Here is a 16,647-nt window from a genome sequence, read left to right on the forward strand (position 1 = left end):
TACAACTTTAGCTCCCGAGCATTACTATGATAGCTTGCCAGTAATTGAGAAAATAAATTACAAGTTTCTAAACATCTGAAAAAATTTTTGCCAACAACAAATCATATACTTGTTCAGTATTTGTATTTTTGTGAAACAGTGAAATTTTACTTTCTCAGAGCCTGAACTTTTGTCTGTTGAAAGAGGCTTGCTTGGGAGAAGGCAAGTCGTTTAAGAACACTTTTTGGTGCCTTGTGGCCAAGAGGCCTTTGAGAGAGTCCTGAGATTTTTCCACCTGGATACTACATACAGCCATGGATACTACATACAGCCATGGATACTACATACAGCCATGAAGATCACCTCTTCAAGTTCCCGTTTTTATATCCTCTCCATACCTGAAGTAATGCTAAATATTTTGGGTATAGAGGTTTGGCTGATTCAGTAAAAAAAAAATTCACAGAAAAAGGAGAATTTTAGGGCTTCCCTGGTGGCGCAGTGGTTGAGAGTCCGCCTGCCGATGCAGGGGACACGGGTTCGTGCCCCGGTCCCGGAGGATCCCACACGCCGCGGAGCGGCTAGGCCCGTGAGCCATGGCCGCTGAGCCTGAGCGTCCGGAGCCTGTGCTCCGCAACGGGAGAGGCCACAACGGTGAGAGGCCCGCGTACCGCAAAAAAAGAGAAGAATTTTAGAATCTAGGGACTCTACAGCATACCTCCCCTCCTCATTTCCATCTCTGTGTGCAGATGCAACTTTAATGATCTTGTGCCACACCCCTGATGGATTCAAGAAGTTTAAAAGTCTTTTCTTGTTACAATTACCCAATGTGTTTACAGCTAATAAAAGAAAGTATGATTGTTTCACTGCAATTTTAAGTAGGCAAGAAAGAATCTGCTTATTTTAAAAAGTTATTTTAGTTCCTCCTCCATGTTTGAAACAGATGAGAACATTGGAAAGAAATATTGTCTAAGCTTTGAAAGGAGCGTTCCTTTATACTTTGTGAGCATAAAAGCTGAATGCCAAAATGCTTACCTCATGTGAACGAAGTAGGCCTATTTAAAGGGTGTTTTGAAAGATATGCTTAAGAGAAGTGCAATCTTTTTCATATTATTATGAACAGTAGTAATTTAAAGGATCTAGGCATTAAATTTGTTCTCTAAGCAGAAACGACATATTTAGGAGCTAAGTTCACTGGTTTTCAGAAAAGGCCTGAAAATTTTGATGAGATGGAAGGTTGTTTAATAAAATTGTATGACATACACTCTTCAAACTTTACACTGGCTCCCTTTTCTCAAGATGAATTATTTTTTAAAAATTTCTCTAAATTAACATTATATGAAGTATCCCAACAGATTAGTTTTAGCTCAAGGTTTTTTCTCATTAATAATGTGGATATCAGCCTTCTCGGCTTCCTTGAAGATATCACTAGTATACAGAATATTGACCATAGGCCAATATATGTTTGAAATTTGCTGAGGGTAGATTTTAAGTGTTTTCACCACACACACACACACACACACACACACACACACGCACACACACATGTAAATATGTGGATGTATTAATTAATTTGATTGTGGTAATCATCTCACAATGTGTATAGATATCAACTCATCATGTTGTACACCTTAAATATATACAATTTCAGTTGTCATTTATACTTCAATAAAGCTGAGAAAAAAAAAAAGAAAAAGATACGACCAGTTTATACTAATACTTCTTTTAGCTCTTTGTTTTTGGGTCAAGAATATCTTTCAATATTTAACGTAGGACCTGTTTTATAAAAATTAGCTGTTGGATACTGATGGCATATTAAAGAGAAATGAAGATAACAGTTAAAACTAGGGTCAAGCATGTTGTATTTTAAATATCTTCTCTTCCTATGTCCTTATTCTGTTTTAAAATTAACATAAAACATTTTCCCTTGTGTATTCATCCTCCTATATTTGTGTCTCATTGAAGGTACTATCACAACCTAGAGATATGGTATTTTACATTCGCTCTGCAAACTTTTAAACAAGTGAGCATAATACTGACATTAAAGTTGTAAACGAATTTTTTAGAATTGGGGTTAAACTCAATGTTACATAAATGAAAATTATTTAGCCTTTTGTTTCCAAATTTTATTAGAAGCCATGTGTGTTATGCTTTTTAAAACATAGAGGTCTCAGTATAAAGGTTGAGTTATTTTGGTGTACTTCTCTTTTTTTTTAAAGGTGATGTTGTTCTAAATAAAAGAAGAAAGGTGGAATGCTTGAAAAGTAAGAATTAATGCACTTTTGTTTATTGCCGTAACTTATCTCACATTCATTTGAAAGAAATCTGGCTCTCCTGAAAAGTCAGTTCCTGTAGAAACTTGTAGCTGAAAGTCAGACTTTTCTCTACAGTTCTGCCTCAGTCACCCTTGTTGAAAGAATGGAGAATTCTATGTAGTTGCCTCTAACTTTGTGTTTTGTGCGTGACAAAATATGGTTGGCAATATGTTCTCTCAGAAGCTAAACCTATTACACAGATGTCTCACGGTCCTCAGTTTTAGGACCATAGCCTAGTTATATATGAGAAAATCATGGCAGAGTCAAGGAAAAACACGTTTTGTTTTCAAGAGGAATAAAGTGCTCTAGTTAGCCACTTGCAGCATTTAGAAATAAAATAGAAAAGGGAATTCAGAAACAGTAGTCATCTCATATTATTCCCTTCTTTTCTTAGATATCTAAATTCAAAGAAGCTTTGATGAAAAAGATAAGATACATACTTTGGTAAATATGTTAAAGAAAAGGTAAATAATCTCATTTTTGCTGCTGGACAAGTAATAGATTTCCCAATTACTTCCTTTATTGTTATTGCTTAAACTAAGTCTCCCTGTTCCAATGTGTAATTAATTTTAACCCCCACCTCTCACGTCACTTAGTGTTTCTGTTCCTTAGTACAAGGAACCGTCCTGAAATAAATTTCTCTGTGGTCACTCAAACAATGCATTAGACTAAATCATCATCTAAGTTATAAAACAAAATGCAGTTAGTGTATGACATAATCTGCTCTTTGACTCTTTTATTTTCTAGCTCTCTGTTTTGGAACTTTAGAGAAAAATAAAACCAAGTAACATAATTTAATATTTTCAGATGTTCTTAAAAGCTTTCCTTTTTGTTGTTTTGGCTTCCATTCTTCAAATGTTAATTTATGCTGATTTGATAGAATTTTACTGTAGTGACTAAAAAATAATGCAACTTATGTTTGTCTTAATTACATTTTTGGAGTAAAAATAATATGCCTTAAAGCATCCAATCAAATTGTTAATTTAGCTTGAGTGATAAGTTTAATTTTTTTCTCTTCTCTTCTTATTGAATCCTCTTCAGAGAGAAGGTTTTCTTTAATCTGAAAATCTAAAAATAACAGATGTGATATGCAAATTATCATAACATTATTTTCCTGTTACTGTAGAAAGTTGAATATTTTGTAAGTGTGAGCAAAAGGAGTTCATATAGCTTCCAACTGAAATATGTTTGGCTTTTAAATGATACTTATGTTTGAAGAACATACATTTTTAATAAATATGTTTTGGCTGCTTATTATTAATCAGAGTATGTTAAAGTATGTTAGATGAATTAACAAAAAGGACTGAAGGAAATATCTGTAGACCTAAGTAGATAGATAATTTCAATTTTAAAATGTTTTGCATGGACAAGGTAGATTCTTCTTATTCTTGTCCCCTACAAAAAAAAAACCCCCAAAACCAAGAAATTTTATGAATCATCATTTCTAGATGTTTCCTTGTTTTATTCTTTAGAGTTAATGATTTTTATGTCTCCAATTAGAAATTTCCTTTAAGGTGGTTAATATTTTGCCCTGTGAAAAATAAAAATATTAGAGAATTAGAATTAGAAGTATCATATACCTAACAATCAGCAATTACATTATAATATAATCTGATTAGTGATCAATTATAGGAATACTGAAGAAAATATATTCTACTTGTATAATTACAGTTGGCAAACATCTTTAAATTTTATGTCTGATAACCAAAATGTTATTCTTACCTTCCTTATCACTAAATCATTAAGTATTTTAATTTCTTCCTTACAGTAATTTTATTTTCCAGTGTTAGTAAAACTAATACTAGGCAGAGTTTGTATCTGTATCTCTTATGCTGCAGGCCCTGTTCTGCAACATGCTTCGTATATCTATTTTACTTAAGCTTCCCACAGGCCCTGTGAGGTGGGTGTTGTCATAATCCTCATTTTACAGGTGGGAAATCTGAGATACAGAGACATGAAGTGATTTTCCCAAGGTTTTATATGGTAAGAGGTAAAGCTAATATTTGACCCTAGGAAAGCTGTCTCTAAATTCCATACTCTTAACTACTACACTCTATTCCCTTTCTGCAGTTTCAAGGGCAGGGTAGGATTAAAGAAGTTAACTTCAAAGCTCTGTCCCATTATGGTTTCTAAATCCTGCAAGCTTAAAATCAGAATCTAAAAAGACGGGTTTATTTTTTGTTTTTTGTTTTTTTTAAGGAATAACATTTTTCTGCAGAATATCTTCTCAATCTGGCCTCAAAACGAGAAGATAATATCTGGAGTTGAATTCTGTTGTTTATTTTCTCCTGACCTTACGAAAAAGAGTTTAATCTCCAAGACCACCCTAATGACATCCAGACCACCAACAGGATTAACTGGGACTGGGAACTCAGCATACATTTTACTAGATACAGAGAAGCAGGATCCTATCAGCAGCAACAACAATAAACAGATAAGACTTATGTATCCAGTGCAAAAAAAACATATTTAGGATGTCTAAGATTGATTTTCAGAAAATATAGTTACTAAATGAGTCATATTAATGAACTTCTAACTTCATTAAAAGCTTCCCTTCTGAATCTGGACATTTATGAACATACCAGGCAGCTCCAGAGTGTTTCTCTGATTTTAATTAACTTGAGAAACACAGTCCCTGTTTGCTATCCTCCACACCAAATACTATAGAAAACAAAGTTTTGGAAAAATAAATGCCAATTTACTGAAGCAATAATTTCTTAATGTGACTTTTCAAAGCAAATTTAATTTTTAATAGGTTCTGAATCCTTTATGTTCAATGTTTACATCTTTGGGGCACTTTAATTTTTGCCCTCTTCTTTGAACTTTTCATTTTGTTCGCTAAGATTACATTTTAAACGGCAGTTCTTGACCTCAGTCATGGAAAATACAAGGGTTTTATTAGTTAATCTGAAAGGAATCCGTTTCTGCTGTGTTTTCATTAGGCACGGACAGAAATTCTAGTGTTTAATATAACTCCCCAAACTGCAGTTAACAAATGATTTGTGTAAGAATTGCTATCTTATTTTTTTCCGTTGTCATCTTGACGTGAAACAGGCCAAGTTTCCCTTTTGAAAACTCTAGATTTTTTTTACATCATATCACCCCTCTCTTTTCTTTTCTATTTTATTTTTTTCTTTTGAATGTAGAAAACAACAGCACTACACTTTTTTCCAGGAAAAAACTGTTTTACGAGAAACAGCCCACTGAGACGTTTCCAGAAAGTTATTGTAGACCTGGAAACTTTACAAATGTTCTTCATGTCCAACAAAGGCAATAACATCTTTCATCTTTAAAACGTTAACTCTTAAGCAATCCACTTTAATTACTTCAAGGTGGTGAGATCATCTGATGTTACAAAATGAAAGAACTGAGCTACATAATCTTTGGAACTCTGCACCAGTCATCCACAAAGGAAACCATGGTGTTTCAGTAGATGGCACTCTTCTCCCTGAGTGACTACTCAAGTTCTGGCATGCAACTCTGTAGGTGTGGAACAGAGACTTTTGTGAGGGCTTTTAGTCTCAACTCTACTCCTAGAAAACTCATAACAAACGGTTCTTGATTTTTTATAATGAGCCTGTAGATAAGACATCAACCCAAGAATCTGAATTAGTTAGAAGCACATAACCACAGTCTTTCTTTTCCAGAATTGTTCCAGTGGCTTTGTTCTTTTCTCTTACAATACAGAGATGTTTAATTTCAGAATTTAATCAGAATATCTATTTACTTAGAGGCCTTTAGGTCATCTGATGTTGAATACTCTAGAGGTGGGGAGGAAATGCAAGGTATCATTAATGAAAAACACAAAATTTTGTACCAATACTTTATTTTCTTGGAATTTATGTTTTTACAGAGCTGAAGATAATTTCTGTTTAAATTTTAGATGAGCCTCCTATTTAAAAAGTAGATTTAGCAATTCAAAGTGTGCTTGATCAGTTACAAATCCCCTCTTAAAGCATAATGGAAATTAGTGTAAAAGAAAATTGACTCTCATAACCTGTGATAAGGAACTGATTTCTCTGAGTCCATTTACAGTGGACTTTAATTCTAAAACAATTAAATGCCCACAGTTCATTATCACAGTGTAATTAGCCGAGTAACTAAATATAAGCTCAAACATTAGAACACTCTTAATTAAAATAAAGTTTATCTCTTTGCCCTAATGAAGCAATATTACTTAGTAATAACTTTTTATCCTTTTATCTATTTAATAAGCAGTAACTAAAATATGTCAAATAGTCCTAAACTCACAAACTTGACAAATATTCACAAAAATAGTTATATATTATATGTGGAATAGTTATATATGGAATTTTCAAAATGGCCATAACATTCAAGCCCATTTCCTAAAAGTCTTTGAATATTGTTACCATGTGTTTGTGTTTGAGTATGTGTGTTTGACAATATTTTATCAGTAATATACCCTTTTTCTTAGGAAAGTAGTATTTAATATTTAAAATTCACACATATTATATTTTAAAATCTCATTATAAAGTGCGGAATCCAGCTCTGTAACATTTATGTTGGCATTGGTTATGCAAATGGTAACTGTCTGTCAGCCACTAGGTGGCAAGTCTTTGTGCTTAAAATCTGGCATGTTTATAAACTACAGGAAATATAAAATAGAACATGTTTCTCCATTGGTAGAAGAAAATACATGAATTAGATAGAACTTTCACAGATTTGTAAAAAGACCAAAATTCTTTGTGAGGACATGTTTTATGCTCTAGAATATTCGTGTGAGTAGACTAGAAGTTAGTGCTTATTGGAGCTGTTCCGTTTCTGGGATTCTCAGGGCATTTATAAGAAACCCATATCCCAGAACTATATATGACTATTCTCAATGTGCTGTATATTCAACCACCTCCTGTAACCTCTCCAAAACTAATCTACCAGCAATTTTTGGTCTTGTTTTATAAAACCTCCAGGGAACATAAGATGTTACTATCTCAAAAAAAACTTAAACATCTTTTTTTCATGAGAAACAAAAGCAGTAAACTGAACAAAATCCTTTATAACTTCTTTTGAGCATAAAAGCATACAAATGGATCAGCAAAATTTCATAGTTTTTTATTATATTCTGCAGCTAAAGGGAAAAGGGAAAATAAAAAGAACTTATGTGATATAAAGATCCTGTAGGTATCAAACACTTTTTTCCCCTCTGAAGTGGGATTGAGAAGAAAAATAGCCATAATGATTATAAAAGATTGTAACCACCAGGCAACCACAAATATTTTGTCACTCTTTTGAACTAAACATTAAAGGTTTGTAGTCTTTCCAATAAATGAGAACTTTGTGATTTTTTTCCCCAGAAATTAGCAGAATTTTAGGATTTTTAAAAAGGTAAAAGTCTTGATTGAGGTGGAGGTATGGTAGAAGTCATTTGGTATTTTAGCCAAGGAAGGACTAGGGGTTGTGGCATCTTCTGGGAGAATAGAATGGGGAGGAGAAAAGGAGAGGAACAGAGGAAAGAGGATTGAGAATTCAAGGGAAGGAAAGGGGGAGGAGACAAGAGGAGGGAAGAAAGAAAAGAGATGGAGCCACACGGAGGGCACTAGGGGATGAGGGAGGGGGTGATAGAGGGAGGGGGGAAGGAGGAAGAGAGATGAGGAGAGATGGTCTTGCCTAGGAAGGGGGTGGGTTGACGAGTGAAGGAATGACAAGGGGGAAGAGGTCTAAAGGAGTCAAAAGGGGTGGAGAGATAAGAAGGTGGAGAAAAGAAGGGAGGAGAGGAAAAAGGAGGAGAGGAAATGAAGGGAACAAGGAACATGGATGTTTCTTTCTGTTTGTGGCCATGGGCTGAATATAACTGAAGAAAGATCACTGGGTGTTTCCTCCCTACTTACATATACAACCTATAAGACATTAAAGATATTTGACATTAAAAATGAAAAACTGTTTTCAGACACCATGTTTGCAAAAACTATAGGTTTAAATGTAAGCATTTTTAAAATTATGTGCACATAGAAATGAATGTGTAATGATTTCTTCTAGTATATTCAAATTTAGCATTTAAAGATCTTATTTCTATGAAAGTTTTAATTCCAATATGTCTGGTATTTTAATGACTCTGAGAAACATATGAATTAAAAGAAATATTTTCACACAGTAAGATAATGAACCAAACATGGTTTTGAGGAAATTAGAACATGAGAACCATCATTTGCACTTATTAGAAAATAGAACAAATCAACTTTTTGAAGTCAAAGAGTACTAATATCTTTACCTTTTTTGCAGAAAAGTCAAACATTCCTGTTGAAAATATTTTCATAAATATTCTCTTTGTCAGTGTAAATGCAGTTAAAGTGTAGAACATGTAGAAAACACTAGGCCCTTAACAATAAATTATTAGAAGATACGTATTAATCAACCATGTAAGTGCTTGAAACTGAATACAAACAGGAACAATGAAACCCTTTTACAGTTTGAACCCGTTTAAAGAACATTGCAGATATTACCTTGTTGCCATTTTACAAAAATATATTTCAATGGTTCTAATAATGTATAGTGTTTTCCTTTAGACTATCCTTAATGCATGCTATTTTTAAGATGCATTATCATACTGGGTAAACAATGCTTAATGCTCTATCCTTACAAAGAATCCAGCATACAAAGGAGAGCATAAAGGTATTACAAGAGACCAATAACTTCCAGACTGCTTAGGGAAGCATTCCACGATGTTAACAATCCAGGAGGGGAACTTTTTAAAGCCATTTTTAAAAGGTTCCAGTACCATTAACGTGAAAACAAGTTAGTACAAGAACATCTTTATCTTCAACAACCAGAGAACTTTTAAATACAAAACGGACAGTATTCTCTTTAAGCAAATGTAAAAAGCACCACCCTGGTCAGTTCTACGTTTCACAGCTGGGAGCTGACAGGGGAAATTAGCTTTTAGGAGACTGGTTTCCCCTTTATACTGATTTGTAAAGAGAAGTAAAGGCAAAAACCCCATAAAGTTTCTTGAAATCGGTACCTACTCACCTTCCTGTTGTGCCAGAATAACAGTGGGATGAAGCAGAGCGAAAAGTAACCAGGTCCCCTTTTGCACAAAGCTCATCATGTCTAAATATCGGACATGAGACTCTTTGTGCAAAAAGGAGAAAAGCAAAGCAGCTCAGAGTAGCACCATCAGTTGTTCCCTGCCCTTCAGCACCGGGCCCGTCATAAAACTCAGCCACTGAGATTCCTGTGCTTTGGCCTTAAATAGGAAAAAGTTTGGCTTCCCTCGCTCTCCAGCCCCTTTCTGAAATATGAGAGCAGCACCCATCCCCTGAGCAGTAAAAGAAATGATTAATATGTCTTTTTCCCTTATGGAAGATACAACACACAACTTAGGAGAAATTGCACATCTGGAGCTTGTGTCTATCTATGTATGTATAAGTTTGTTTCATATTTTAGTCATACGTGTCTTTGCACAACTTAGGAATATATATCCAAAAGTTCTGCCTTGAGTTTTAATAAAAGACTTAGATGTGGTTACTTTTTTATTTCCCCTTATTAACAACTGCATCATTTTGAGAAATTTCTTGATGCCCTTTTCTTGGGCATGACTAATTTGCCAACCTGATCTTCCTAGAAGACTTTTATATTGGGATTTTGCCAGAATCCACCCTAAGTCAATTTAAATAGGGAACTGTAAAAGATTAACTGGAAGAAAAGCCTCTGTTTGTCCCTTTCATTCATCCACCCACTCTGGGTCCTCCTGGAAATTCAGTTTCAGGCAAATGTCAAAAGACTAAGTATCTAAGATATGTTTGAATGGCATCTTAAAAGTTAGATACTAATCTATAGCTGTTTCTATTTTTCACAAATTTCTTTAGCCAGCCAAAGAGTAATTCCTTGTGAGAGTGCAAATTTTATACTGCTTGTAAAAGCTGAAACGGATTTTTCTAGAGAAACATTTACCCTTCATGTCTTGACTTTGTAAGAAACAGAAAGAGAAAGAGCTTATCACATGAAATATCAAAAGAGTACCAAAAGTTCTCATTTTATCTAGATTGGTATAAATATTAGTATAAATATTTCTCAATTTAGACTTTTGTATGTATAATTTCCAGGCCACCTTAACATAGCTTTTCAATGTATTTCTGGATATGGGGAGTAATTTCTGGGTCATATTTTAAAGAGGGGCAAATACTATTTATAGGTCTTTGATAAATCTTTGCAAGAAATATGTGCTTGTCCACAGTACCAAGTTATTTCTATTAATCAAGATATTTCTTTATACCCTAATCATCAGTCCATAGTTCCTTCATTCATCTCTCTATTCTACATGAGCTATTCAATTCTAATCAAGGTCACCTGCATTTATTTTATTTTTTCCATGTCAACTTAGCCATGCCCATCTCCACGCATGTATGCGCATGTAAAATTCTCCCCATCTCACACCAATTCATGGAAGTCACTTCTCTAATACCCAGTCAAGACTTTCCTCCGTTAAAACTGTTTTCATCTTCTTCTTTCTCTTTCTCCCAATTCATGTTACACAATTTTTTACTCAATTTACATGTTATTTGTATAATTGTAGTTATACATCTATTCTATAAGAGAGGACAGTTGTACACTTGCCTCCCTACAGGCCCAGTTACTAAAAGCACAAAGACGTCCAAATGTAGATGACATCATCTGGTGACAGGAAAAGAAAACTAGTTGGACCAACCTCTTGTACATCTTCTGATTTTAGACCAGAGATACACTACTTGAGGGAAAAAAAGTAACAGTTGAACAATCATGAAAATAAGCTTTGCTATTGGATCATAGTGGAGATGTTGGGGGAAAAGACTGTTATATACATTTTTCTGTCTTTCAATCATCTTCACTTTATATTAAAAAAAAAAACCCTTGTGCTCAAACCAATTCAGAAACATGATTCATTTTTCTCCTGGTGTCTCTGACACTTGCATAAAAAAATTTATATATCTGTATTCATTATCTTATGTACATGATCAATAAAAGTTGAAATTTATTAAATTTATTCATTAGAATTGTTTTCCAATGTGGAAAATTAGATACATTATTTTGTAAATAATGCTTTTTATGCTTTATTTCAGGAATTACATATACAATTTCTACTGTATTTTTGGTTTGTCCTAAAATTCTTAATTTGGTTATCTATTCAAATAAAAGTTTTATACTCATGAGAAAAACTCATGATTGATGTACTCATTTTTAAAAACTTAGCTGATATTTTGCACAAAAAATAATTGTTGTGTTTTAAGGTATCCATGAGAGATCCAGAGATAAATCTCGTACTACAGATTTTCTGATTTGGCATTCTTCACTACCTCAAGCATATCTGGAGGTCCTGCACCAGGATCCTTTGTATTCTATGTCTCAGATCTTATTTTCATCTTCATGTCAAAATGTTTTCTAATAAGGTGTCTAGATGGATGTGGATCTCAGCTGGTGTCACGACTGGACAAAATACACTCAGTGTTGAATTCTATTATGCAGTCCAAGGGCTGATGTCCTCATAGTAATCTAGACACACATTGATTTCTATACCTCCCTGACTTCCCTGATATTAACCAGTTCACACAGACATGTCATTTTGCTCTCTGGATCACGTTTAGAGTTTTAACACAAATCTAAACACCTGCACCAACTAAAGCACTGATTAATCTGGTTCTCCTTTAACAAAGAGGGTGACTAAAAAGATGAGGAAAGCAAGGGTGTGGCAGATTATCAAACAAAAATTCAAATCTTTTCCAGTTCAGTGGAAAATGGAGCTTGGGAGAGATGCATAAGCACAGCTGTGATGAACTCAGTAAGCCAGTGAATGTCAGCAGTGCTCTCTACAATAGCGATAAGAAAATCAATTACCTCCATCATGAAAAACACATGGAAGAGAAGTCTCTCCCTCTCTTTCCCTCTCCCGCTCTCTCTCCCGCTCTCTCTCTCTCTCGTACTGCTTCATATATAACTTTCTTCTTTAAGCAAAGGAGGTGCATTTTTTAATGGACATTTTCTATATGCTTTCAAATCGCTGTAAAACCATTTAAAATGTATCTGTGGTAAGATTCACTTAAAAACATACTGAATCCACAGCAGAATTGCAGCCTAAAATAGGATAAGTTACAATTGTAAAATACAATGCAAATTTTCTTTGCTATTCTTAGAGAGGTGGGTCAGTTCACTGACTTTATGTGGTGAAAACATGTTTGGAGAGATGTGTTCCCTTTAAAATAATGTAAACAAATACCAATATGTGTGTAGTAGAGCCAAAATGTGGTTGCAAATGTCATGTTGTATTGAATGACTGGGACACTTCTAACCACAGGTATAGCTAAGATTGAGGCAGTGAGATTGGTAGTGGGACATGACAGGCAAATTTCTGAATGATTACTATGATCAGTTCTTCAAGACCCTGTAATTTCCTTTTATTCCCTAAAGTAGGGTTAATTGTCCCCTTATTTTTGTTCCTATAGAACTATATTGATAACCGCTTCTCTTTAACCTAGAAATTTTACTTTTGGACAGGACTCACGTTTCCTTGATGGTTAGTAAAATGAAGTGTGCTACACGTACTCATTTTGGAAACACTAAGTATCTCTATTCTTATCTATTTTTTATATCGTTTGCTGTTAAGCCTGAGGTTCTGCATTTCTCTCCTGGTATTTTTCAACTGAAAATTACCCCAAGATTGAACAGAAAGTTCAATGAGGTTACATGACCTCAAAATTACTCATTGGAATTGGAATTAAATAGCTTGCTTTCCAAAATTTTTTCACCATGTTTTTCACTTGGGTTAGTCACTGATGTGGTAACAATATTTTTATGCAATTTAGGAATTGGGTGAATACATTTTTCTTTCTGATGAGGGATTGTAAAAAGATGGAGAAAGAATACAGTTGTAGAGTTAATGACCAATTTAAAAAGAAATATTCTGATTTCGGCTCATCATTAATCATTAATTCTGATTTCGGCTCATCATTAATCTTTAAAAAGAAATATTCTGATTTCGGCTCATCATTTAATTTCCAGTGTTGCTGTAATTTAAGAAGTTTTGAGTAAATCCTCATTAGTTTATACTGAATGACGGAGTTCAATCTTAGGGCATGCAAGAGAATTCACATCTGTGTTTGTGTGTCTATATGTGTGTCTGTGTATATGCTTATATAAATATGCAAATATATTTTTAATATATTCACATATACTTTTAAAGCTTGACTAAAATTTGAGCAAGTAAAATTTCCTGGAAACTGCTTTTAAAAAAATCAATTAATTAATTTATTTATTTTTGGCTGCGTTGGATCTTCGTTGCTGTGCGCGGGCTTTCTCTAGTTGCGGTGAACAGGGGCTCCTGGTTGCAGTGGCTTCTCTTGTTGTGGAGCACGGGCCCTAGGCATGCGGTCTTCAATAGTTGTGGCTCACGGTCTCTAGAGCGCGGGCTCAGTAGTGGTGGTGAACGGGCTTAGTTGCTCCACGGCATGTGGCACCAGGGACAGAACCAGGGACCGGACCAGGGATGGAACCCGTGTCCCCCTCACTGGCAGGTGGATTCTTAACCACTACGCCACCAGGAAAGTCCCCTGGAAACTGCTTTAATGTACGTGTTTGAATTGTGAAAGTTTATGAAGTATTATGATTATGTCCTCCTGGAATGAAGTCTTTATATACTTATGTTTCAATGATATTTATTTGCCATCATAATTATTGTAATTATATTTGAAAATTCACAGAAAATTGGAATCTATCTCAGTACCTAACATACGGACTCATTCCAGAGCAGTGTGATTACTTTATAAATTTTGTCACAAAGGTGACACAGAGTCCGGGAGTAACATCTTGTAAGAGTTCAGAAGTTCCCTGTTGGGTCTTCAGTTAACTTAATCATTCTCAGGATTGAAGCTCCACTCTGCAAATCCCACCAGACTCTCTATCAAATATAATTTGTCATCTGAGTCATACTTAGGAATTTTCAGCAGTATCCAACACAGCTGCAATAGCTTTTCAAATGAAGCCAATTCTGTCTGAAGATAAAAAGAAAGCCCAAATTACGATCTTCTGATAGAAGCATGAGATAGGCCAAAGCCAAATTTATTGGATTTACATGCTTCAAATGGAGAGTGATTTTAATTCCTCTCAATATTTTTATATTCAGATATTCCATGGGGGCCATATTTAGGGTCTCTTAATCCAAATAATTCTTTAGGACAAAGAAATTTAGAGCCACCTGCTTCTCTCTCACCAAATAAATGGAGGGAAACATGGCCTTTCCAGGTATAAATTATTATGACTGTTACACTGTACAACTAACCCCTCTTCAGGTCAGCATTACTGCTCATGTAACAAATATTCTGCTTGATTGTCTGAAGCCTGCATTTTTGTCTATACATTAAATCATGTTTAAAGAAGCTTTATATTTAGGCATGTTATTGGTATATGGAATAATTCCAATATTAGATTCTTGGTGGAATGAAGCTATGGTAAATAGGCTCCTTTTGTTCCAAAGGATGTGAGTGTTGTCCTCAGGAGTCTTAGCTTTCATGTGACAGTGTCCATTTTTGTAATTTTGCTTTATATTTATGTTTATTTATATATTTATTTTATTCCTGCCTATAGGCTATTCTTATTTTTTATTCCCATCTCCTTTTAAAAATCATGCACAGCAGCAAACACAGTCCTGTGTAGATCATAGGTAATAGGTCATAAATGTAAAAAAAGAATGACTGGATTGGAATGAAGTAGTTGAAATATTAGGCATTCTCTTTCTGCCATCTTGGTACGTATGGATGCCTGCTGGGAATAGAATTTCTAAAATGCAGATATGTCTGGAAGGTTGTGGTCCAAGGCCATTTTTGCTGGCTTAAGTGGGATCTCCAGAACAAGAGGGGCTACCACCCAGCTTTTCTTAAAACTGAAGATGCTAATGCCTGAAATAAAATTGAATTCTATTTTAGCAAGAAATGTTCTTTTGTATACAAAGCAAAGAACACAGTGACTCCTGGTGGCAAACCAGACAAAACCAAAAAAATGTGGGGAAAAGTCAGTCCACTTGTGCTCATGGAAACAGTGGCATGGTTTGTGCCAAATTCTGAAGCAATCTTCCTGCGAAGGCCACTGGACACAGAATCCACATGATGCTGTGCCCCTTGAGATTTTAGACTTATTGAAAAGTAAATAAATAAAAGTGTGGGGGAAAAGTTAAGTGTTTAATAATATAAGAATTTCTTAAAATTTACAGGACCCATACCAAGAATCTGCCTCTACCCTTCATCATTTCACAGATCTTAGATACATTTCATGTAGTGATTAGGTCAAAACATCTGACTAATGAGAATCGAATGGCTCTCTTTCTCCAATACCTAACATATTTATTTGTATCCATGCCTTTCCTTATGCTGCCTTCCTGTCTGAAACGAGCCTTCCTCTACTCCATATGGTCGAGTCCTACTCAATTTTTAACACCCAACCCAAACATCACCTAATTTAGGAAACCTCTCTGATCCTCCCTGTTGAGATAATTCTCCTCCTCCTCTAATCTTCCTTAGCTTTCCCATGGCTCTTAGTTTCTTTTAATTTATAGTATTTTATCTTTCTTGCTAGACTGAAAGCTACTGAAAGCAAGATTCAGGTTTAATCATTATTTTAACAGTAACTACTACAGTGCCTTACATAGAGTATGCAATTAATAAATGTCAAGTGTCATGATTTACAATATAAAACACTTAATCCAACAGAATGCATGTGAAGTAATCTATTTCCTTTGTATCCTTTAGAACTCATGTAATTTTTAATAAATTAATTATTCCCAGTATTTCCAACACTCTGAAAAAAGGAAGGTCATTCTTTCCAGTGTAGGAAGTCTTTGGATTTATAATTGGTTTTTAAGACTTCCAGATGATATGAATTTATTTCTAAAATAGAAAAAAAAAGTAAACAATAGAACTAGTTAGCAAACAAATTGAAAACAGTCAAACTCTGTGTTTACCACAAGTATCACAAGTAAGAGACCACTAAAAAAAACAAACAATTTTTTTTAAATGGAAAGAAACACAGGTAATTTGCCAAGGATGATAAGAAAGAATGACAAGAAAGTCAAAAGAAAGTCAAAAGTTAATTTCAAAAACAATTTAAATAATTGAGCTAGAAATGTATCACGATTTTCATCTGTTTTATTTTGGAGATAAAAATTTTTAAATGACATATAAATGAGTATCATAAGAAGAAAATACTTCAACGAGAAGTTCTCACACTTTTGAACTGTTTCACTTCCCTTGACTCAATTTCCTTGCAGTAAAAATTCTAAAAAGGAAAAAAAATAATGTAAAATAATCAAATCATCAAAATACTGACATTTTCCTTCTCTTCCACAATACAGGCACCCCACACATAATGTAAGACAAATGTT

The 16,647-nt window shown here is 34.3% G+C and overlaps 1 protein-coding gene across 1 annotated transcript in view; it reads right to left on the minus strand.

Annotated features, from left to right (window-relative positions):
• The window catches only part of COL3A1 (collagen type III alpha 1 chain), a 39,074-nt gene extending 29,558 nt beyond the window's left edge, over positions 1 to 9,516 (minus strand). The window contains exon 1 of the mRNA XM_082631484.1: positions 9,276 to 9,516. Within this exon, the coding sequence (XP_082487610.1) occupies positions 9,276 to 9,354 (79 nt within the window). The 5' untranslated portion in view covers positions 9,355 to 9,516. The remainder of the gene's footprint in view (positions 1 to 9,275) is intronic.
• Between the last annotated feature and the right edge of the window lie 7,131 nt (positions 9,517 to 16,647).

This window comes from Mesoplodon mirus (assembly GCF_964341445.2).
Source record: "Mesoplodon mirus genome assembly, chromosome: 8".
NCBI lineage: Eukaryota > Metazoa > Chordata > Mammalia > Artiodactyla > Ziphiidae > Mesoplodon > Mesoplodon mirus.